Source organism: Empidonax traillii, unplaced genomic scaffold (genome assembly GCF_003031625.1).
Source record: "Empidonax traillii isolate 1590-97213 ecotype Southwest subspecies unplaced genomic scaffold, ASM303162v1 scaffold584:size400879, whole genome shotgun sequence".
Classification (NCBI taxonomy): Eukaryota; Metazoa; Chordata; class Aves; order Passeriformes; family Tyrannidae; genus Empidonax; species Empidonax traillii.
Window position 1 is genome coordinate 302,497 of NW_020955777.1, and position 24,209 is coordinate 326,705.

Consider the following 24,209-nt stretch of genomic DNA (forward strand, 5'->3'; position numbering starts at 1 on the left):
GTCCCTCTGTGGGGTCAGGTTGTGATTTTTCATGCCCTGATCATTGCTGACCTACCTAATCCCCTGCTTTCCTTCTCTCCCTCCCACTTCTTCAGCTGGGCAAAAGAAGCTGTTCAGGGAGCTGTTGGATAATGGGATCAGGAAAGTTATCTGGATGAAAATAACTCAGAGAGAGGGGGTGGGAAATCCGCATTGTTACGTGGACAGGTTCTTTCACTGTAGCTTGGGTTAACACCTGCTTATAGAAATACGTATATAGTTTTATTTTTTTTTGGAGATGCCACGTTTTGTACATCTTTGAACCACTGCATTGGGTACTTTGGTGTGATTTTTGTTTGGAATCTTCTGGTTAATGTAAACCTTCAGTTAATTCTGCTCCGTCCTTAAGTATTTAATTTCTATTTTCCCTGATTGTTCATTATTAAAGTATTCATGGGATCCACACTGTCTATAATTCAGATTGCCTTGCAGTGTATTGGATGGAAATAAGCTGCTTTAAAACACACTGGGTACTTCAATAGTTGTTAATTTGATTCCCTATTTATTTGTGAAGTAAGGGAGATGTCTTGACTTTCCTTCCCTGTGACTCATGGAATAGCGCTTTTCCTTTTGGGGACTGATTTATTCGGGGAAAAATTCTTCTGTGTAGTTTCTCAGAAGCATCCTAAACTTACATGAGTCAACAAGATTTATCCACCTCCTCTCTTCCCAAAGGGAATATTTCAGGCACTCCACAGAGCTGCTTTCTGATTGTTTGTCACGTGCTTCCTGCTCGCAACCTTCTGTTTTAGGAGGACACCAGGTTATGTGCAGATGCTGCCTCCTGTGTGACATTAAACACTTCTGGACACCTGGTTTTCCTTCTGAAAAAAAAACCTGACCTCCCTGTCTTTGTGCTCTTTTTCAGGTTGCCTTGGAGAAGGTTTTTAACTTCGCTGTTTCAAATATATTTGAGACGAGAGTTGCCGGTCGAATGGTCGCCGACATGTGCCGAGCTGCAGTGAAAGTGAGAGAACATGCTCTAAATCCACTCTGGTTCAAAAAGGAAAAAAACCAGTGCTGCTACTTTTCCCTGTGTAATATCTTGATTTTTTTCATGTAAATACAGGTGGTTCTTAATGTTCCATCTTCTGAAATTGGCTGGTTGCACACAGGAGGATTTCAAGGGGTTAATTCACACAGTATTTTTTTTTTTTTGCATTTGTGTTACATTTGGGTTTTACTGAGTGAGAGTCATTGAAGTCAGGCTGCCTGTAGATTGAGTTGGAGCTGAGATACAGTTTAGTCTTCTCTGTTCTCGGTGATATTGTGAGATTTGTGTCGGTGTGTGCCGAGCTGCCTGTGGTTCTAACCCGGGCTGTGTGTGGTGCTGTTTGCAGTGCCGCCCCGAGGAGTCCCTGAAGCTGTTTGTGCCCCACTGCTGCAACGTTATAACTCACCTCACAGTCAGTAAGTCCATCACATTTCTACTGTTGCTTTCTTGCTCGCTCTTAGGCTGACTTTCCTTAAACGTGGAAAGAGCACCTAAAACTTTGCTGTGTTTTCCCACAACTTTGTTCCAACGGTGGAGAACTCCAGTGTTTTGTCTATAAAAACCAAACCACTGTGTGATTTCAAGGCAGAAATCTGTCAGGCTGCAGGGCCGTGATTCCTTAAAAATGTGGCAGTTGGAAATGTCTCCAGACATTCCTCAGTTGCAAGATGTTATAGGTTGGCTAAAGTGACTTCCAGCTGGACATGGGGGCGGTGGGAGTTGGAAGGGTGCAGTGGGAGGGTTGGGAGTCAGCTTTTGGGGGGTGGAAGGATCTGGTGTCTTGTTTGGAAAAGTTGGCTGCAGTGTGGTTACAGCAGGAGCTTGTCCCTTGTTCCTCTAGATGATGATGTGTTACATGATGAAGAACTAGATAAGGAGCTGCTTTGGAATCTTCAGCTTTTGTCAGAGGTATTGCAAAGTTCTTCCCACGCTCGTGTGTCACTGCGTCCTCTCTAATGCCCCTGAAAGAAGAAGAAAAAATTCCAGTAACCCAAAGTAAATGTTGTAGGAATGACACTGCACAGCTTCTGTTTCTAACTTTAAATGGGACATGGGTGGCTGTTGTTTGGAGAAAATCCAGCGGAATGAAATGAAAGCATTTAATACAATTATTGAGGGAGGGAGAAAGAAGAGAGATTGATGCAGGGAAAAGCATAAGATGCTTTTGATAGGTATAAGTATTTTTAAATTAATTTTTAAATGTATATGAGTATTGTGAGGAGGTTTTGAGAAGATGGGTGTCACAGTCCCTTCTGTGTCACTTAAACCTGTCAGCAGCCGTGGCAGTGACAGCTCATGGAGCCTTCCAGCTGAATTCAGTGTGACCCAGGCTGGGCTGGGCCCTCCAACAGAACTGATGGTTTGCCGTGTTCCTCTCCCCTCCCAGATCACTCGTGTGGATGGAAAGCAGCTGCTTGTGTACAGGGAGCAGTTTGGGAAGATACTGCAGCGCACCCTCCACTTAACCTGTAAGCAGGGTTACATTCTGTCTTGTAACCTACTGCACCACCTTCTTCGTTCTGCTACACTTATCTACCCCACAGAGTACTGCAGTGTGCCAGGTGGCTTTGACAAGCCTCTTTCTGAATACTTTCCTATCAAGGCAAGGATTTTCATTTATTTAGGATTAGAGGATTTGACTTTTTTTTTTTTTTTTTTTTTTTTTAACCAATCATACACTGTGTGGCTCGGTTTTGTTTGGAGGTTTCTGAGCAGAGGCAGCAGAGTGTGATTGCAAGATGCTTTGGAACGCAGAGCAAGTGACTCGTTAATTAAAGTTATGTTGGCAGCAAGAAATGAGTGCTGACTGTTGTTTGGGTAGTTTTGTAGTGGGTTGTGATGTGTGTTTTAGGGGGGTTGCATGACTGCAATGATACACAGCGAGGAGATGGGGCATTTTCCAGGGCAGCAGAATAACCAGGAAACGAGGATTCTGCTGAGCTGGAGATCAGTGAAAGCAGAAGTGGCAATTATTCAAAGTGACTGAGACTGTCACAAGTCATGTGCTGGCTGGCTGCTAAGATTTGAGGTCGATCTGTCAGTGTTCCACATGAACAGTGCAGCAGTTTCCAGCTGGCCTGTTTGAAAGTACCACTGGATTTTGCTGAAAAATGTTCTTTTGCATAACTTCCCAAACTGCAGATAATCCAGTGCTCATTACTGAAAGCCAGTACAGTTCTGAGAACATCTAGTTGGGCCAGGTAATAATTTCAAAACAAAAATGCCTGAAGTGCCCCAACACAAAGCAAAACAAGCAAACAAAAAAATCCCCGCATATTTTTTAAATTCCTCGTCTGAAATTGAAAAAAATTCACAATTAACTTGGATGTTCTCTATGGGACTCTCAGAAGTCTGAGTTGTACTTAAAAATGTGTCTGAATTTGTATCCAGTCAAAGGAATAATCAAGTTATATTTCAGCTAGGCCTGTGCAGTCCTTTTCCTTTTAGTACTTTCAGATATGTTTTGTTTTTTTTTTTTTTTCTTCCGGGTATGCGTAGACGTTATAGAGCTTGGGGATTTCTGTGTGGTTTTATGGTGTTGTTTTCCCTGGAATCATCAGGATAACGGTGTTACAGAATTAGCTAGTTCACATTTTGGGGTTGGTTTTTTTAGTAATATTAAATGCTGTTTTTTAAAAAAAAATAATTCTTTTTTGTAGATGGAATAATAGTAAATGTGTGTATTTACTGTAGGACTGGGGTAAACCAGGTGACCTGTGGAACTTGGACATCCAGTGGCATGTTCCCTCGTCTGAGGAAATAGACTTTGCTTTTTATTTGCTGGATACTTTCCTGCAGCCTGAGCTCACCAGGCTGGAGCTCTATGCCCTTGGAGAACTGGAGATGTCCAGGTGAGTGGTGACAGGGGAGATGGAGAAGGTGCATTCAGCCACCCACAGGAATTATTGCCAATCACGCTGGCACTACAAAAATTAAGGAGTTAAATACTACATTGTCTTTAACACTATTCCAAGATTTTTTAAACTTAAGGATATGTGGAGCTTGGAAGTGCATTTCATGAAATGGATGTCATGATTTTAAGTAGAAATAAACATATGGGCACTTCACCTAGGTATTTAAAGCAAATTCTGGGACAGAAGTGTCTTTTTACCAACCCCAGACCCCGATTCATTGAACTTCAGGCAGCAGTAAGGGAATTCTTCCTCCGGACTCCTCCCTTGTTGCTTTGGCACAGCCATTTGTGTTCCTAAGCTGTGCAGTGGAACACACCGGTGCTGTGGCTTGGGAATGTGCCTTTTGCCTCTTCCTCCCTGAGAACAGATGGGCTGGGTGGCTGATGTGTCCCTGCAGGGCTGGAGCTGAGTCAGGGAGGTCGCAGGCAGGGACACTGTTACCCAATCCTGTTTAACTCTGAGTGAAGCTGATCCTGGGGTGAGCGGGAGACCATCACGGGTGCAACGTGTGCCGAGGCACTTACAGGTGTCAGAGAGCCCAGGCTGTTCACAGGCATGACTTCTCAAGCATTGTTTACTCCTCGTGTCAACCTTCCCCCCCGTGTCCTTGCAGCTAAATATACCTCAGCTGATGTTCAGTCACGTGGGGTTGTCCCTCGTGCTGCCCAGCAGGGAATGCTGTGTCACATTCCGGCTTGTTTTTCTGTCTGACCAAGTTACCAAAAATAGAAGCTCCTGCTCTAGCTGAGATAGGTTTAAAAGGAATTCCTTGATTCTCTGAATGAACACAGAAACTGTATTGTTGCATTGCAGTTTACCTTCAGACTGTGAAATAGTCACTCACAAAGTGTTCCCTCACCCTCCCCGTGGCGGGAAGGAATTGTCGCGGCCTTGGGGTGAGGAGTTATTTCATAGGTTTTGTCTGAGATTTAGATAAAATTTTTCAAAGAAATTTGTTTGGAGCAAAGCTGTCTGTTTTCATGTTAGCTGATCTCGTTTTATCCGCACAGTTTCAGAATGTGAAATCTCCCAGGTTTTTCAGAAAACGAAGTTCAATCTTGTGGTTTTGTGATAGAATTAAGTTGGATCACGCAAGCACAGCTTGATTTCTGCCGTGCTTCCCTCCTGTGTTTAAAACTGATGTAACTAAAGAGAAAAACTTTCAGAAAACCTCACAAAAAAAGATACGGTTCAATATTTGTGTGTTTGCAAGGATTTAACGGATAAGTAACCGGGTTTTCCTCTTTGTTTAAGAGATGATGTGCAGCAAAGTCTTGCCATTGTGCATAACTGCCTCATTGGTTCTGGGAACATTCTGCCTCCTCTGAAAGGAGAAAGGGTGGCTCATTTGTAAGTAAAATTGATTTTGATATCCCATATGTCATTGTGTTATTTTTATATCCCAGATATGTCCCTAAGGTGTCCCTGCCGCTGACAAGCAGCCTGACCCATGTAGGGACAGTTAATTCATAAATGTGAGAACTGAGATGTATTATTAGTAAATCCAAATATCATTGGGCTGCTGACTTTAAATTTATCTTGTTCAAATGAATTAAATGGCAGTGAAATGCACCTTCTCAGTGATTTCTAATCCTTGGTTTGTTCTCATGCAGAGTCCCAAGTCTGGTGTCTTTGGAAGAGACAAAGCTGTACACTGGTGTTGACTATGGTAAGTGGATCCTAATTCTGGTCAGGCAGGTTCTAAGTGTTGTTCTCTTTCTTTCTTCCTTTTTCTGCTGTAAAAGCAGTGGGTTCTTGTGGAGACCATAATTTTGATTCTTACATGGGCGTTGTTAAAACTGATGAGAGCAGTGTCCTCAAATATATTATTTTTACAATGGTCCGTACTGCCAGTTCTGCGTGGTCTGCTCTGGCTTTCCCTTGGTTTACTTACCTACAAACTGCTTTTTAAGTTATCATATAACAAAGACAAAATGTTTCATTTCCTTCCAGATTTCTCGAGGGAGAATTACCGAGAAACAATTGCGAGGGTTACGAGGAAATTGCTGCGTAAGTTTGGTCTCTCCTCTAGCTAAAAACTGCTGTGTTGTGCTTTGGGATTTTGCAGATAAGAAATTTTGTTTGCTTCACCTTTCATTCCTAAATTTAAACTTTGTTAAAAATATTGTCAGTTTTTGAAGCTCTTGGCCTGTCTGATTAATAAGTTCCTTTTCTCCCACCTGCAGGCTACATTCTTGATCATTCAGAAGATGACACCAAGTCCCTGTTCCTAATAATAAAGGTACACTTTTAATTTCTAATACTTAGGGCAAGGGGGCTTGTTTTGAAAAATAATCATTCTTGCCCTCTCTTTCTTTCCACAGATTATTAGCGATGTTTTACAGTTCCAGGGGTCTCACAAGCATGAGTTTGATTCACGATGGAAGAGCTTTAACCTGGTGAAAAAATCGATGGAGAACAGGGTCAGTGATTGTGCTGTGTAAAGCTTTGGTGAGGGGTGGAAATAGTTCCTAAGTGACTGATGTGATCCTGAAATCTAAACCAAATTATGTTTTTTTTTTTTTTTACAGCTTCAAGGAAAGAAACAACATATCAGAGCTCTGCTGATTGACAGGGTTATGTTGCAGCATGAGGTAATTCTTCCCCCTCAATCCTTACTAATTGCTTTCCTCGACAAACTGATTTGCATAGTTAGCTAAATGTCATCATAACAGTAATCCTGCACTAGCGTTTCTTTTACATGTGTGAAGTGTAAAAACAATCTGTGCTTTATTTGTGTTCTCCGCGAGTTTAGCTGAGAACACTCACGATGGAAGGCTGTGAATATAAAACTTCCCACCAGGAGATGATCAGGGATCTTCTGTGTTTGTCCACGAGTTCATATGGTCAGGTAAGGAACAGCCCCTTTCACACTGACATCTAAGCAGTGTTTTGTTGATCTGTTCCAGTGGTTCAATACATTCTAGATCTGTTATTCTATCAGCTTGCTTTTCAAATGACTTTAAAAACATGTTGTTTCTGGCAACATAAAGAATTCTCTTTAACTTTGTTGCTGTTCTCAAGTAAATGCCAGAAACAAGAGGCAGGATTTTATGAACAGCTCTGAGAAGGGTGAGGTGTCTGCAACCTCCTGCAAGTAATTCTGTCTCTGTGCACAAATCCATTCTGTGCATAAGTAACTGAAATGGATGAGGGTGGTTTTTTCAGTCCTGTTTTTTGGTTTAGGTGATTTCCCAGTAACGTCTGTGTCCCCACAGGTGAGGAGTAAAGCTCAGCAGGCCTTCTTCACAGCTCTGGGGACCTACAACTTCTGCTGCAGAGACATCATTCCCTTGGTTCTGGAGTTCCTGCGCCCCGACCGCCAGGATGTCACCCAAAAGCAATTTAAAGTACTGACTCCTTCACTTGGTGTTGTGTCTCTTGAAAGTGCCTTTTTAGGGGAATTTTTCCTGGTGAAAGTGCTGGTTTATATCAGCATCACTGATATTTTCATGGCTTATACATGACTAGTGGAAGGAATTCTGTGTTCATATCCATTCCTGATTTTGTTGTTTGCTCAGGTATTACCAAAATGAGTGTTAACGCCTGTTTTTAACTTCTGGAATGGGAATTGAGGAGCTGCAGTCAGGGTGGCAGCACTCATGAAGCAGTTGCGAATCATCTCCTCTAATGCAATTCAGAAATCAACCGTTCTGGGCACAAATTAATTGGCAGGGCTTCCAATCTCATTAAATGGGGAGGAATCTGTGAGAAATCTTCAGTATTTTGACAGTGAGGCCACATAGCTGAACGTTCATGGGGCGTTTTGACGAGTTGGTGACTGCAGATGAATTTTCTCTCTGTGCTATCACACAGGACCGAGGCTTTAACCTTCCCAAACCCCCTCTGTCCTTTCCCAGGGTGCCTTATATTGTCTCCTTGGAAATCACAGCGGGGTGTGCTTGGCAAACCTGCACGACTGGGACTGCATTGCACAGACATGGCCAGCCATTGTCTCCTCTGGGCTTAGCAAAGCCATGTCCTTGGAAAAACCATCCATAGTCAGACTCTTCGATGACCTCGCAGAAAAAATCCATCGGCAGTACGAAACCATCGGGCTGGATTTCACAGTAAGTAACAGATTACTTGGGATTAATTAACAGAAGCAATCCGTAAACGACTTTTATTCCTAATGAAATACTAAAGTTTATTCTTGCCTTTATTTAAAAAATAGAATAAAATGTGTACTGGGAGAAATAATTCTGCTGGGTGGGCACAAAAGGCTGTGTTCCCCACTTCAGACCTGGCTGTGTGGACAAGGAAATTCTGTTCTCTGCTCGTGTCAAAACAGACATTAAAAACTTCCAAGCTGGAGTCCCAGACCTTTTTATTCCCTGTCCACAGGTCCCAGAGAAATGCATGGGGGCAGCTGTTATGCTGCAGAAGTCGGTTCATCCAGACTCAGAGTTCACGGGTCTTGGTTCCGAGGAGATCCAGCTGGGAATTCAGCGACAGAAGGAGAAGAGTGCTGAGGCTCTGCGGTGAGTGCAGCTTCCTGTCACACCAGCTTGTGCTCCTGCACCTTAAATGGAGTCCTCCAGAAGGGCCAAAATGACAAATCCACAGTGCCCAAGGGTTGGTAGGCTGAATCTTCTCTCTGGACTTGGCAGCCTCTGTCTCCTGGGCTCATCCATCCTTCCTTCCTTCCTTCTTTCCTTGGCAACCTCTGGCTTCTACCCTCCTGTTTCCTTTTGGCCTCCTCCTTTTTGCCTTCTCACACCTGTTGTTGAGGAGCTTTTATTGTGTTTTAACTGATTCTCTCAGTACCATCTGGCTGATGATTCCCTGTCTTTCTCTCAGAAACTACGAAAACTTGGTCAACAAGCTGCTGGACTGTGTGGAACAGAGAAACCTGTGAGTGTCCCTCTCTGTGCATGAGAGTTGTTTTGGGGTGGATTGGGGGTGGCTGCATCATTAAATATCCATGGCATCCAGGAGGGCAGTTAGCATGGTCTTGGATTCATTTCCACTGGGAGCTTGATGTGTTAATATAAGGCATCATCACATCTTGGAGTTAAACTTTTTCTTTAATTTAGTCTGGCCTGTTACTGGGGGCTTTAACACTTTTTTTTGTCCTGGGAACAAAGCTCTGGCTCTGTTTGTGTAATGCTAGTACTGACATCCAAATACATTCTAATTCTTACCATAATATTTGTGTTTAAAAACTAGTGAAAGGAGATCCCTGTAGGTCTGTGTTTTACATTGAAATGCCAAGATGACAAATCCACCGTGAACTCAAATGTTTGTTGGCACCTGTGTGAGCCCAGAGCACTGGAGGGCACAGGAAATGTTAGTCCCAGCGTATTTACATCATCTTAACACGTAGAATACTTTCTGAGCAAGCCCAGTAGGTGCAGCTGTGGCCCTTACACTGTGTTTTGACTGTCTGGGGGGGTTTTAGGCCCTGGAAGTTCGAGCACATCAGCATTGGCTTCCTGTCCCTGCTGCTGAGGGATGACCGGCCCCTGCCCGCCAGGGCCATCAGGTTCTTCGTGCAGTGTCTCAACCACGACGCCATCGTGGTCAGGAAGGTAAACCCCAAATAACTTCCCAAATAAACTCCCTGGGGGCTGCTGGGATAGAGCACAAGCAGTGAGGTGGATCCCCCTCCTCCCCTTTCCAGCCACACACGTGTGCAGCGCTCCTCGTCCCGGGAGAGGAGCCTTGGCAGATCTGCTGCGTGACATATGGAAACTCTGTAAACTGTGAAAGGGTGGGAGGGAGCCAGTCCTCCTTAGATATTTCAGAATTTCTTCTGCAGATGGCTGCCTTTCCCACCTGCACTTTTATTATTTGAAGGGAGCCATCTATGTGTTTCATTTGTTCTGTTGTTGCCTCAGTGAAGCTCGAAACTTCACCTTTTCCTCCCCCCAAATTATTACAACAGTATTAAAGTTATTAAAGTTCACTGCAGCATTCTCTGGCTTTTTAGGGATGATGAACCACATCCTTGTGGGGCGAAATGTATGGAATGGGTGCATGAATGGCCATTTCTTCCTTTCAGGTGGCCATCTCAGCTGTGGCTGGGATTCTCAAGCAGCTCAAGAGAACACACAAGAAAGTGCCCATCTGCCCTTACGAAATAAGTAGGTTTTTATTTAATATAAGCAATGTCTTACATTTATCCTAAGATGTTTCAGAAAGCTTTTCTGGTTAAATTAAACACAGAATCCCAACCTTTAAATTTTTTTCTTGTTGTTCATGTCCTAAGCAAATAAGTATATGTTATATAGGTAATATGATTGGTAATTTTTCAGTTTTGGGGTTTTTTTTAAACAGTCCTGCATTTGTAGGGGTGTATATTAAACTATTCACCTCTTAAAAGTGAGTTAAAACTTCAGAGATTCTCCTTTCAGAAAGCCTTGTCACCTGTGAGCATTCGTGTATCTCCTTTTTGATTTTTTTGAAAATAATTCCAAATCCCATAAATTAATCGAGGGATCTCTTCCGTGAGTGTTCCTTTCAGTCCCCCGAGGCAAATCGCTGCCCAGATCTGGGGGAGTGGGTCACAAAAGCTCTTTAGAACCCTTTAGTAAATGACGCTGATGTTGGCTGGGACTGTCAATGGGCAAGTCTGATGTTGAACGAATTCCTGTGGGAGCAGGTGGGAGCCCAAAGCCTTCCAGGATCCAGGCTGGGGACAGACCCGACAACCAGTGGCTGCACTACAACAGCCAGAGCTTACCAAAGACCAGGGAAGCTTGGGAATCCTGTTGTTTTGTGGAGAAAACACACTGGGGGTACTACACCTGGCCACAGTGAGTACCATCACTTGGGAAGTTAAATGGGGTTTTATGATGGGATTTAATTTTTTTTTTAATTGAACCATTAAAAAATACTGTATATCTTGTCCTTTTTGCTGCTTGCCTCTTTGTAATAATAATTCTGTTGTAGAGCAAAACCTTTTAATAACAAACTTCATTCTTTTCTCATAAATTGTCTCGTAAGTTTTGGTCTTTTGGTGCTGAGTTATCCCCAACTCCAAAATATTTATCACCTTGTTAATTGAGAATATAGAAATATTGAGAATACAGAAAGTAACCGTAAGTTTTGTTTTCCTTTGGACTGTGCTACTCTGTTTTTATTGCTCCCTTTTCCCCTTCAGGACCATGACAGTTTATGCTCCTGCTGAGCACCAGCCAAAGCTTGGCCGAAGGAGGGAGGAGCTGACAGAGGTAAGAGCTGCAGCTCTGGGGGGATTTTTAGTGCTATTTCTCCTCCTTTCTTCTTTTGATATTGCCCACAGATCACTGTGGAGATCTCTCTACACCTAGATCCCCACGAGGCACTTTTAATAGTATTTTTCTGCTTCATCCTGTGTCAGAAGGGAAAAGAGATTGTTATTTTGATGTATTGCAGCTTTTCTGTCAGGGGTCACAGAATAACTGTATTAATGAGCACTTCCTTGTTCCCTTTCGCTTCATTATCAGGGTTTAGAACACGGTAGTTAATGACAGTGGGAAGGACTAATTTGCAGGGGTTGTGAGTGAAGGGAAAGACAATCTAAAGTCATTAATAAAGATAATCAGGAGTCATGGAAAACATTACCTTATATTCCCTATAAAAGGAGGGAGGAAAATGGATGGCCAAGATGTGATTTTTACCGAAAATAGACTGAAAGTGAAACGTGGGACTTGGAAAGATTGGGATGTCACTGTGACAAGCAAACACCTCAAAGCTAATCCTTTTTTTTTTTTTTTTTTTTATTTCTTCCTGTTACAGGCAGAACAAATTATATATGATCACTTTTCTGATCCCAAGTTTGTGGAGCAGTTAATAAAATTTTTGTCTTTAGAAGACAGAAAAGGAAAGGACAAATTTAATCCTCGCAGATTTTGCCTCTTCAAGGTAACCAGAGTTCAACAACTAAATTGCTTCCATTTAGCAGAGCGTGGAAAAGCCCCAGACTGCCTGGCTTATACCCCACTGTTGCAAAATGTTGATTTTTAAAGCTGCTCTGGGTAATCCTATTAATCCTCTCTTCTGATTAACTGCTTAGGGAAACATATTTGGAGTGATATAATAGTCTGCAGGACACTGGGGTATCATTCTGTTAAGGCAGCAAAGTCATTTCACTTTCTGCGTATTGAAATCTCAGTGCTTCACCGCCTTGTGTCGCTCAGGGGAGGGCAGTGGCGTAGATGATTCCTGAGGACACTTTCCCCTCTTGTTTTGCAGGGCCTTTTCAGGAACTTTGACGATGCCTTTGTGCCGGTCCTCCAGCCCCACCTGGAGCAGCTGGTTGCAGACTCCCACGAGAGCACCCAGAGATGTGTGGCTGAAATCATAGCTGGGCTGATAAGGGGTTCCAAGCACTGGACCTTTGAGAAGGTGCTGAACTGGTGATTTCTGAGTGGTTCTTGGAAGTTACGGAGTAATTTGGAATTATTAGCCCAATACGAACCTGGGGGCTCTTAATGTGTCCCCCGGCTCCAAGAGAGGAGTGGAAAATGCTGCAGCACTTGGTGCTTCCTTGCCGAACTTGGAGCACAACTCACAGCTTGGCTTAGTGCCTGTTATTACTTGGTGTTACTGAAATGTTTTGATACTGAAACCAAGAACAGTTTGCAGGTGAGGAGATGGCAGAGCTGCCATGGTTGGTGATTTCCAGTAGGAGTAAGAACTCATGTCCCCTTGGACTTTACTTAGTCCAGACCTTGCTGAATTTCTGTGCCAAAAATAACGCTGAGAGAATCAGTTCCTTGATAAAACAATAAAGAAGGTATTTTATTATCTGACCTGGATTTCTTAAATAGAAAAAAATCTTGTCTTTTGCCTTTGTGCAGGTGGAAAAACTTTGGAAGCTTCTGTGTCCCCTGCTCCGAACAGCTTTGTCCAACATCACAGTGGAGACCTACAATGACTGGGGCACTTGCATTGCAACCTCCTGTGTAAGTGCCCCCTTTGCTGTCCAGTAAAGCTGGATCTGCTGTGGAATTCGATTCCTGGGAAGCAGGGTCAGGGATAAGCCCCAAATACCTTGGGTCAATAATTCTGTCAAATCTCTCAGCAGAGCTCAGTGTAGTTTGTCAGCCAGAACCCTCATTAGCAAAATTCAGATGTACCTACTCGAATCTATCAAAAATGAAGCTAAAATTCTGTCTATTCTATTTACCAATTATTTAAAAACTGTGTGTGGTTTTATTGGGTTTTCCTCCTATTGGGGTTTGCTGTGAAAAAATATTTATTGTTGCACTTGCTTAATAGAGTTAACCCAAGGAAAATAAAGAAAATCTGTCAAAACTTTCCTTGTTTATACATTTTTTATTCATTATCTACATTTAAAAAAGTCTCCCATTTCCTCATATCTCTGTTCCCTGTTCCTTTTCAGGAGAGCAGAGATCCCAGGAAACTGCACTGGTTGTTTGAATTGCTGTTGGAATCCCCACTGAGTGGGGAAGGAGGATCGTTTGTAGATGCCTGGTAACATTAATTTTAACTGTTTTATTGTAAAGAAGGATGTGGAGCAGGGATGAGATGTGTTGAGAGGATGCTGTGCCAACTGCCTTGGGGTGGGGAGCAAGGGGCTGCTTCCCAATTAGCTCTGCCATAAAATGGCAGGTTCTTTGTGGTGATTCTTTAATCTAATTCACACTAGTTAACAGACTGGGAAGGTTTGGAGCTTGTGCAGCACCAACACTGCTGTTTCCTTGGGTGGTTTCCACCCCTCTTTGCCTTGAGCTCATTGAGAGGTGCTGGGGTGCAGGTTGCTGGGAGGGCTGGGGCAGCAGGAGCCGTGCTGTGTGACTGCAGCTGAGCTGTTCTCCTTCCCAGCCGCCTGTACGTGCTGCAGGGGGGCCTGGCCCAGCAGGAGTGGAGGGTGCCAGAGCTGCTGCACAGGCTGCTCAAGTACCTGGAGCCCAAACTCACCCAGGTGTACAAAAACGTCCGGGAGAGAATAGGAAGGTCAGTGTTCTCTTCTCTGCTGGTCTGGCTGGTTGGGGATTGTTTAACTCTTCGTTTTATTGGGGTGGTCAAGGGTCTAAATAATTACACTGGAAAGCACTTGTACTGCTAACAGAAATTAGATAAACTATTAGCAGAAACTTCAGGTGATTTCTCTGGTTTTTCTCTTTTATTCATAGAAACACAGAATGATTTGGGTTGGGAGGAACTTTCAGGATCTTCCAGTTTCACCTCCCACCATCCCAGGTTGTTCCAACCCCTGTCCAACCTGGCCTTGGACACTTCCAGGGATGGGGCAGCCACAGCTCCTCTGGGCCACCTGTGCCAGGGCCTCCCCAATTTACTGCATGTGACCCATTATGTTTATGTCTGATAACTCTGAAGCTCTTAAAAAAAAAAACCAACAAACAACCCACTCCCAAAAAACCTCCACAGAAAACCCCCAACACCCCCCGCCCCCCAAAAAATCTCCAAAACCCAAAATTACTGTCTAAGCCCTAATGAACCAAAAATAAAAGACTCCTTTAGAGATTTGAAGTCCTTTTAGTGACTCGAAAACTAGTCACAGATCAATTTGGAGGAGAGGAGGGTCCTAACTTAGTGATGGTCTAACCCTGATTGATTCAAATAGCTACAAAGAGGGTGTTTGAGGAACATGTGGTTTTAAATAACTTTGAAGTGAAGATGAGAGGAAATTTTCTGCAAGTGTTAAACTTCAAAGGTCACTAAATTGATCTGGATTCACTTGTGCGTCACAGATCAGTGTGTTCTCCAGGCAGGAGTGGTGCTGACTGTGTGCTCTGCCTTGCTTTGTTTGCTTTCCCAGTGTATTGACCTACATATTCATGATTGATGTTTCCTTGCCAAACACTGCTGCAACTAAATCTCCTCGTGTCCATGAATTCACTACCCGCATACTTGAAAACCTCAAACCCCTCATGGAAGCGGATGAAGAGATTCAGAATCACGTGATGGAGGAGAATGGAGTCGGGGAACAGGATGAGCGAACTCAGGGCATTAAACTCTTGAAAACCAGTGAGTTCCTGAGGTGGAGGAATGGGTGTTTTGGGGCGCTGTGCAGTTGCACTGCAGGATTTCTCCTCTTGCCTCTGCTGTGACACTGGAGCTGTTGTTCCAGGGGTGGGATTTACAAAATCACCTCAAGGGTCAAACCGAACCACTCTAATGTGGGGAAAAACCCACAGGGGAGTCTTGCAATGAATGTGGTCTGTAACTTGTTTGGGGGGTTGTTACTATTCTTAGTCAGTGATCATGTTGCTACGTTTATTAACTCTATCAACAGTTCTGAAGTGGTTGATGGCGAGCGCAGGACGATCTTTCTCTACAGCCGTCACAGAGCAACTCCAGCTTTTACCTTTGTTCTTCAAGGTACAGCTTTTAACTTTCCTTCATTACTGGGGCTTGGAACTGCATCGTCTTTAAGGTCCCTTCCAACCCAAACTGTTGAGTTATTTGCTTTTGTTCCCTGATTACACAGTTCTTTCTAAATGGGATCCTTCTCCCGAGTCTTGTCTGCTTTGGTGAAGCTGGGCCATGCAGTGCTACCTACCTGAAATAATCCAGGCTTGCTCACCCCAACAATGCGTCCCTGTGTAAACAACAGTCAATTATCCAACGATAACGTGTGTGACCCCAAAATAAAGGTTTACTGAAGTGGAAGGGAGCTCCATAAAGCTTTCTCTCACCTTTGGACTTAGATTTAATATATGAAATTGGTTTTGGTACCAAGAGAGTTGCAGTGGGGACCAAAGTCGTAATGGCACCCATTTAATCCTCCTGAAGAGATTCAGACCAGCCATACTCTTCAGATGAATAAGAAATGGGGCAAGGAACAAGGAGCTCTGGATTATTTACTTTTTTTCAGCAGCTGAGAATATTTTAATGTTACATTGATTTGTTTTTCCCGGTTAACTTCCAGCAATGTATTAAATGTATTTTTCCTGGATAACTGTCCTTTCGTGGGATTACCCTTTCTTTCAGAGTTCAGTAGTTCCCCTCTAACACTGCCCTTGGGTTTTGTTCCCTCTCTGCAGATTGCACCCGTAGAAAATGACAATAGTTATGATGAGCTCAAGAGAGATGCAAAGATGTGTCTGTCGTTGATGTCTCAGGGTTTGCTGTATCCTCAGCAAGTGCCTTTGGTACTTCAGGTGCTAAAACAAGTGAGTGTGGTCTGAACAGCTTAAAGCTTCTCCTTCTCTGCCTTTTGTTTAAGATTACTCAGTAGCTGCGATTCTGAGAGAATCAAATACTGATTTACGTGTGAAAGGAAAGGGCTTATTTCAAGTGTTTTAGAACATTCCCGTAAACAGCAAATGTGTTTTGTTTCGTTTCCTGCTTACAAACATTTAAACCACTTTGTTTTGGTGAGAAATTGAACTGCTTTTTAATAAATTCACCTTTGGCTCAGTAGTGGATCAGTTGAAGTCCAACATGTCTCCTCGTGAGCACAACAGTTCAAAATCCAGTTTCAAGAGGAATCTTCATATAAAGAAGGGTCCTTGAAACTGACTTTTTTTTTTTTTTTTTTTTTTTTTTTTTACAATATATTTATATTAAATTAAGTCTGCTTTGGAAGTGGAGACTATAAAAATTATGACTTAGGTAACACTTGCATGCCCACAGTACCTGAGTTTATATAAACATCAATCAGTTACCAACAATAACGTCCATGACCCCAAAATAAAGGTTTATTTAAGTGTAAGTGAACTCCACAAAATTTTCTCTCAGTTTTGGACTTGGACCTGAAGCATGAAGTTAATTATATTTGATCTCTTTGGTGACCAAGGGTGTATGAAACAAAACCACCTGAGCGAGGGCAGTTCTTTGCAACTGCTGCAGGAGCTTTGTCTCTCAAATATTTCTCAAATCCTGTTGGTTTTGCAACGGGCAGCTGCCTTTTGTCTCACCCTGCTTCGTCCCTCCTTGCAGACAGCAAGAAGCAATTCTTGGCACGCCCGTTACACCATACTGACCTACCTCCAGACCATGGTGTTCTACAACCTCTTCATCTTCCTCAACAACCGCAAGGCCGTCGATGACATCAGGTGGCTGGTCATACAGCTGCTGGAGGACGAGCAGCTCGAGGCAAGTGGACCCTTCCCTGCAGTGCTTTTCTCTGGCGAGTTCTGTGGAGGCACTGCCAGCTGTGAATGAGTACAGCAGGTGCTTCCAGCTCAGCGTTCTTCCTGTTCGGAAAATCCGCTTTACGGGATTTGTTTCTTTGGGACTCCAGGCCAGGAAAGCAGCTGTTTATACAATGCTCCATTAGTGGTTCTTAGAAGTTCTGTTATTTTTACTTTTTCACAGATTTAGTGCATTGCTTGGTTTCAGTAGAGCTGAAATAGAGATGTTATAATTTCCCTGTAGATATTAGCATGTGTGGTGGGAGAAATTCAACTTCCAGCAAGGGTAAAATGCCCTCCTGTGTGGACAGTGTGTAAATCCACTCACTATTTATTACTCCATAGGTCTGCTTCCCACCTAATCATATCAACTTAGGAGAAGTATTTTTACTGTTACTATATACATCAAGCTCTCTACAGCTGAGGGTTTGCATTAAATGCTGTGAATTTAAGCCATGCTCAAGCACAGTGAAGAATCTTTAGTGTTAATCTCCAGTCTGGTCCTTCACCACCGTTTCCACTGGTGTTTGTGCAGTTGGCAAATCCCGATGAAATCCTACTTGTGGGAGCTTTTCCCTCTCCAGAAGAAAGAGGAGGTTCTGCAGCACCTTGCAGTCCCCTCATAGTTGTTTGTCAGAACACTTACCTCATAATCTCCCATCATTTTGAAAAACTACCTTTTATTCACTTGAATGCAATTTATCTTGTTATTTTAAATGTACCAAATGATTCCTCTGCACTACAGAGACGTGGAGCCAAAGAGCTGCTCTGTTTTCAGAACCACTTCCAATCGTGTTGTTGCCATGGAAGCTTCCACTTCTCCGTGGAAAGTAATCTTGTTCTTCCTTGGTAATAACTGACAAGATGCAGTATCCTGCAGAGTAATTCCTGGGCAGCTTTTGGACGCTGGATTTTTAAGATGAGCATCCTCATCCTTAGCTGGGATTTGCTGTGTTTACCCTGCAGAACTCAGGGTTTGGTTCTCGGATTTTAAGATGCTTGTTTTGATACAAAGGTCTGTCCCATCTTTTTGTTTTAACGCAGAGTGTGCTGAATGCACTCATGTTTTGATGAACATTTTTCATATTACACTGCAATGGGAGTATTTTCTCTCTGTTTCAGTACCCCCTGCAACTTGTGCAGTTGGGTTTGGCTTGTGCTGCTCGGTGGTTTTGTTCTGATACTGCTGCAGTTTTACAGAGCTTGGTCAGTTCTGAGTTACAAACCCCAATCCCATAGCTGATTGGAAGATTCCTGTGCTGTTCCTGTGTGGCTTTTGTATTCCATAAGTCATCATGTGAGTGTGATGGTTTATAAATTACTTAGTGCCAGATGTGATGAGTGATGAGCTGCTTCACGTATGGTTTTTAAAGGCGTTGCTTCTAGGTGCTCCTTGCAGCAAAGTGTTCCTTTTCTAGGTAGGTGATTGATTTAGGAGTTGAAGTGGTTTTAATGCAGGGAGCAGTGATGTAAATAAGCCCAGCTCACTTGGGGCCTCGCTCACTTGGCAGCCGAGCTGCTTTGTGTGCTGGCTCTGGCATTAGCACATCGTGTTTCATGGAATGGCCCAGCTCCTCAGGGACTCACAAATTGCTGATAAACAAGGCTGGCAGGCTCTCACCTCATCCTTCCCCAGCTCTTAGCAAAGTGGATCACGTTTGAGTAATACCTGGTAGAAATTGAAACGGAGCAGAGCGAGGTCTCGAGAGCTTATCCGAACTTGCTGTCTTTAATTACGCCAGCACTTGCAGCTGTCCTTAGGGTTTGGTGACGGCTCAGAACATTGTGTGCCAGGATGTTATCATCTGCTGGGCTGGATTCAGAGCGCTGGGAGGTGGTTGTGCTCCACAGAGACAGGTGTTCTGTTTGCAGTTACCTGTGACAGAATGTGCTTCCCCAAAACCTGGGGGCTGCTGGCAGCGGTTCTGTGGGCCCGTTTGGGTTGCAGGTTCGGAAATGTGGGGAGGTTTTTGGCAGCTCGGAGTTACTGGAAGCAGGAGTGAGAGTTGGAGGGAGTCCCAACCGAAATATGATCTTACAGGTCTGTGGCTTTGGGAGCTTCGAGGAGATGAGACAACTTAGTAATCCTGAGAAATTAGTCATTTGTTTTTAAGAGCAGCTATGAGTTGGCTCTCCTTGGAATCCACTGACAAGGTGCTGTGGCTGTTCTGAAAGGGATGGAAAAGGAGATCTGTATTTTCAGTAGTTTGGAAACTGGATGAAAACTTAGTTTAGTCTTGTTCTCTGGGGTTTCTGTGTTACCAGAGAGAACGTTGTTTTTCCAAGCTGGAATTGTGTTTTCATTCAGGTAGTGCAAAGATCTGGTCCTTGGGGCAAGGAAGTTTATCATTCTGGGGCATTACAGAACTGAATTGTTGACCATAAACCACTGAAGTTATTTACTGTGGCTGATTAATCCAACATCTGTTGTGTCTTTCAAAGAATTCTGGTGCTACAGGTAGAACAAAATCAGCTGAGTCTCCTGAACATCCCTTCTGCCTTGTCTTTGAAAAGATTTTCTCTTTTTGTCAGTTCTGCATTTGAAGGGGAAAACTAAATGCTACTGAATAAAGGACTCTCTAAAACTGATGTTAATAGAGAATCTGTTAGGGATTTTGTAAAGCATGTTGAGTATTTGTGGTGGTGCATCTTGATCTCTGTCCAAGGTTGTTTTTGAACTTTCTGAAGCTCCTCTACTCCATGCTAGACTATGATATCAACCAGTTCTATGACAACTGTTTACATCTGTGATATGTTTATTAACTGTGAGTTAAATCACATCATTTGCTTGAACAGCAGGTCACGTTATGGCAAATTATGTGAAAGTCCTTGTGTGTTATAGCAACCATCTACTAACCAACCAATAGTTTGAGAGAGCAGCATAAAGCTGTCAGGGCTTTTCTTGGACGGAGTTTGGGCACTTGGGCCCGGCTGGGTGTCCCAAATCCCGGTTTGCTGCCGTGCTTGTGGGGTCGTTAACTGTGTGTGCTGCTGTGCCCAGGTGAGGGAGATGGCGGCCACCACACTCAGCGGGCTCCTGCAGTGCAACTTCCTCTCCATGGACCAGCCCATGCAGACACACTTCGAGCAGCTCTGCAAGATGAGGCTGCCCAAGAAACGGAAACGGGACCTGGGCTCCGTGGGGGACACCATTCCTTCTGGGGGTAAGGGAATGGGGGACACCATTCCTTCTGGGGGTAAGGGAATGGGGGACACCATTCCTTCTGGGGGTAAGGGAATGGGGGACACCATTCCTTCTGGGGGTAAGGGAATGTCCGTGTAGTGCAGATCCCAGTCCCTGTTGCACGTCCTTATCCTTGTTAAGTGCTTCAAGAAGTTGATGTACAAGCATAACTGATGAACAAGAATACACAGCAAAAGCAATTTATGGTTTTTTGCTATGTATTCTTATGCTAAACTAATTTCTTACTCTTAGAATTAACACTCAAGAGACATTTCCATATCCCAGCTCACAGAGTTAAGGATGCAAACGGTTAGGGATAGCAAGTTCCGCAGTAAATAAACTTCCTTAGCTGTCACAACACATTTTTTACCTTCTGTTTTTTAGTAGTGTGGTTTTTTTCTAAGAAAAAAACCGCACCAAGCAACCACAGACAAAAAACCGCGACTAAACAACCAACCAAAAAAACCGAACAAGAAACCCCTTAGACTTAGTTTGTGACTCTGGCTTCTGACTGGACATGTAGTGCATGGGAGTCACAACCATTGGACTCAAAAGTCTGGGTTTCCACATTCCTGAGCTATCTCTGGGTTTCCTTGAGAGAGGGAAGCTCACTGGAAATGTTTGTGATGCGTGCAGCAGTTGCAGATGAATTTCTTACACGTTGTAGCATCACAAATGGAAGGTAGAGGCTGAGTGTGGGATTCTGTGTGAGCGAGCAGCAGCAGTGTGGAGATCCGTAGGTTTGTGTGCGTGGAACTGCCTGGATTTCTGCAGAAGGGGGGATCCCTGCCCTGCTGGGGGGGGTTGTTGCTCTGTGTTGCCTCAGTGTGATGTCATGCCCTGTGCTCGCAGAGCTGGTGAAGCGCCACGCCGGGGTCCTGGGGCTCAGCGCCTGCATCCTCTCCAGTCCCTACGACGTGCCCACCTGGATGCCCCAGCTCCTCATGGACCTCAGCGCCCACCTGAACGATCCCCAGCCTATTGAGGTAAGAACACAGCAAAAATACACTTGGCTTGCAATTACTTCCCCTTTCTCAGAAAAAAATAGGAACCCGTTAAGAAACTCATTTATGATTCCAAATAGTGTTAAATCATGGACTGCTTTTAAAATCTGTTTTATGGTAGATTTGTCTTTGTTTTCAATTTTAAAACATAAACTGAAAGCTGCAGGAACTGTATTTAAAATGTGTGTGTGTATATATATATATATATAATATTTCGAATTAAAAATGCCCCTTTTGTGGATGTCATTCTAGAAAACAACCTGAACCAAAACATTGGTCTGAAATTCTTAAAGTTTTATGAGCAGCCCTAGAAATAAGGTTTTCGTGAAATAGTTGCCCTTAACTCTATTTTTTGTCCTGTATTGGGTTTTGTTAACCTTTGCTGTTTTAGAGGAGTGAGCTGCAGAATTCCTTAGATTTAGCAAACTTTACTGTGGCATGACTTCCGGAAGCAGGAAACTGAACTGATGGAACTTCTCTTTTGTTAATTGAATAATAATCTTCATTATTGTAATAACAGAAGATAGTTTTCCTCTGATTTGTTTCTGTGAACCTACCATCCACTTTCTCATGTTTTGAGACCCAAACCCTTGGTTGGTTTAAAATGCCCAAGGAAAAGACAGCAGGGAAAAAGCATTTTGCTTCTACTTCATAAGAATCTCTTACTGTTTTGCATCTCAGAACTGTAGATGCAAGAATCTTTTCTATGAGAGTGTTGGAGTCATGGCAGCGGTCAAAAGACCTGTGAAAATTAAAATACTGGGCTGAACTCCCCAGAGCCCCCCTGAGCTTTGGTTCTGCTGCAGCCCTTGGTGAGGCTGAGCTCTTCTGTTTGTTGTCCTGCCCGTGTTCTGGGGTGGAGCTGGCTCTGCAGGGACAGGGATCCACCCCACTGTGTGTTCTGCAGATGACTGTGAAGAAGACGCTGTCCAATTTCCGGAGGACCCACCACGACAACTGGCAGGAGCACAAACAGCAGTTCACGGACGACCAGCTCCTGGTGCTCACTGACCTGCTGGTCTCACCCTGCTATTATGCATAGGTGGGTGAGCTGATGTGTTGTGACGTGGGTTTACAGAGGTGTCAGCCTGAGGAATCCTGCTCCAGCTCTCCAGTGGAGCGTGGGGAGAGTGGGGGAATCCCTCACCCTGGGACAGCCAGATCTGCACCCCTTGCCCCTCTGGTGGCCTTGGTCCACACCAGATTTGTCCTGATTAAATACTGCCCATCTCTGTGTGTCCCTGTATTACCCCAGTGCTTTGCTAAGACATTTACACTTGTTTTCTTGACTATTGATGTGCCTTTTCTCCGTTTTCTGCCAGTTGGCTGCCTTTTAAATGCCTGGCAGTGTCCCCAAAGGGGAGGGACGTGCTGCTTTGTGCTCCTGGTGCCTGTGAGGACTTTAGCTGCCACCCAGCCCAGTATATCACCTACATCTCCGATGGGGAATGGCTGCTGCCACACGGTTTCCTCTTCCACCCTGCCAGGTCTCCTCACACAGGCACGTCCCCAAAGAGGGAATCCGTTCCTGGAGTTTCTCTTTGTTACACTACAAGATTCCCACCTCTCTTGTGCTGTGGTGTTTTGTGACAGTATTCCAAGAGCAGCTTTAACGTGTATTTTCATATTTACAATAGCGTGAGGTAATATTTGTGGTTTGGATTCTTTCTCTTTCAGGTTTCTCCTGGGACAACGAGGATGTAGGAACTTGTCTGCAAAATAAAGGAAACTCAAAAGCAATTGATCACGTAGAGAACTTTGTGTTGGAAATCCTGATGCCTAATCAAACCCCACTTTAAAGTACAAACATAAGGACCTGGTTCTACCCAAAAGGAATTTCACCTCCCCAGGAAGCAGCTGTGGGAGCCCCACAGTCCCCTCGTGCCTGCGCTTGCAGGGCCTGATCGTGAGTTCATGGCAAGACCCTCCTCCTGGGCCTGCACCACCCATCACTCTTATTTCTGCTTCCTTGTACACCATGACCTTCCCACCCTCCTGTCCTGCCCCCCGTTCCCAGCTGACTCCAGCATTACAGATATGCAGAACCGGAGAGTGCCGCGCCCCGGAGCCTTCCCCGTGGAGCTCTCCGCCCCTCCCCTGGCCAGCACACAATCCCGGGAGCCTGCCTTCCTCAGAGTTTATTTTTCACTCCTGGGATTTGGGTCTCTCTCATTCAGCCAGCTCAGGGCAGGATTGCCTTTTTGTACCTTCCTTGTGCAAATGTAAATAGCTGATCCCCGTGCGGTGCGGGTGGTGGCAGGCAGAGCGCGGGCAGTGACAGCTCTCGCTGCCTGGCCAGGCCTTTGGAGGGAGCTTGGCCACGGGTGGAATAAAAATCTGCGATTATCTGCATATTGGTAAGGGGAAAAGGCTGACTTCTCCGTGTAATTAGAGCCCAAGATAGGAAATGATGGACTGTAAGTGGTGGTTGAACTCACGGAATGATGTGTATGCACAGTGTGGAAAGGCAGTTTATAACAGTGTATCCTCATAAAGATTGTCACTGTTTGAGCAAACATATCTCGTTTGAAGATTGTGGAAGCTCTGTGTTTTTTTTGCCTGCAGCTTTGTTCAGAGACTGGTATGAATTGGCTGTTTAATAACCTGTTTAATATGTGTTACATAGTTGTAAAAGACTGTATAAATTGTAGAGGCATTGCATTGACAAAACATTGTACAGTTTGCAACCTTTTACATAACACCATTGTGAGATTAATTTGTAAAGATTCATACTTAGATGTTAATACGGTAGTGGTTCTGGCTTTTGTATCGAATCAAATGCCATTCTTAGTTTTTTAAATTATTTTCTTTAACGGAATCTCTCTTTGTTTGTGCCCGAGAGGCAGAGGGTTTGTTTTGGTTTTCCTGTATCTCATCCTGGCTGTGTCCCATCCAGATCTCACTGCACCGCGTGTGGCCGTCGCCAAACGCTGCCGTCACACCCTGGGTGTGCTCCCCTCGTGGGCCGGGAGGTCCGTGGGGACAGTCCCTGAGCTGGAGTGTGTTCCATCTCCCCCGCAG

The 24,209-nt window shown here is 44.1% G+C and overlaps 1 protein-coding gene across 1 annotated transcript in view; it reads left to right on the forward strand.

Annotated features, from left to right (window-relative positions):
* PSME4 (proteasome activator subunit 4) overlaps positions 1–23,997 on the forward strand; it is a 44,296-nt gene extending 20,299 nt beyond the window's left edge. The window contains exons 15-47 of the mRNA XM_027898210.1: positions 908–1,006; positions 1,380–1,449; positions 1,875–1,942; positions 2,421–2,636; positions 3,728–3,885; positions 5,203–5,298; positions 5,562–5,617; positions 5,902–5,958; positions 6,135–6,190; positions 6,273–6,371; positions 6,480–6,542; positions 6,704–6,799; positions 7,167–7,298; positions 7,809–8,018; positions 8,293–8,429; positions 8,749–8,802; positions 9,350–9,479; positions 9,953–10,034; positions 10,553–10,706; positions 11,054–11,123; positions 11,671–11,796; positions 12,127–12,279; positions 12,735–12,839; positions 13,280–13,371; positions 13,723–13,854; positions 14,681–14,889; positions 15,158–15,243; positions 15,909–16,037; positions 16,807–16,962; positions 20,002–20,164; positions 21,037–21,170; positions 22,096–22,230; positions 22,866–23,997. Of these exons, the coding sequence (XP_027754011.1) occupies positions 908–1,006; positions 1,380–1,449; positions 1,875–1,942; positions 2,421–2,636; positions 3,728–3,885; positions 5,203–5,298; positions 5,562–5,617; positions 5,902–5,958; positions 6,135–6,190; positions 6,273–6,371; positions 6,480–6,542; positions 6,704–6,799; positions 7,167–7,298; positions 7,809–8,018; positions 8,293–8,429; positions 8,749–8,802; positions 9,350–9,479; positions 9,953–10,034; positions 10,553–10,706; positions 11,054–11,123; positions 11,671–11,796; positions 12,127–12,279; positions 12,735–12,839; positions 13,280–13,371; positions 13,723–13,854; positions 14,681–14,889; positions 15,158–15,243; positions 15,909–16,037; positions 16,807–16,962; positions 20,002–20,164; positions 21,037–21,170; positions 22,096–22,230 (3,723 nt within the window). The 3' untranslated portion in view covers positions 22,866–23,997. The remainder of the gene's footprint in view (positions 1–907; positions 1,007–1,379; positions 1,450–1,874; positions 1,943–2,420; positions 2,637–3,727; positions 3,886–5,202; positions 5,299–5,561; positions 5,618–5,901; positions 5,959–6,134; positions 6,191–6,272; positions 6,372–6,479; positions 6,543–6,703; positions 6,800–7,166; positions 7,299–7,808; positions 8,019–8,292; positions 8,430–8,748; positions 8,803–9,349; positions 9,480–9,952; positions 10,035–10,552; positions 10,707–11,053; positions 11,124–11,670; positions 11,797–12,126; positions 12,280–12,734; positions 12,840–13,279; positions 13,372–13,722; positions 13,855–14,680; positions 14,890–15,157; positions 15,244–15,908; positions 16,038–16,806; positions 16,963–20,001; positions 20,165–21,036; positions 21,171–22,095; positions 22,231–22,865) is intronic.
* The last annotated feature ends 212 nt before the right edge of the window (positions 23,998–24,209 follow it).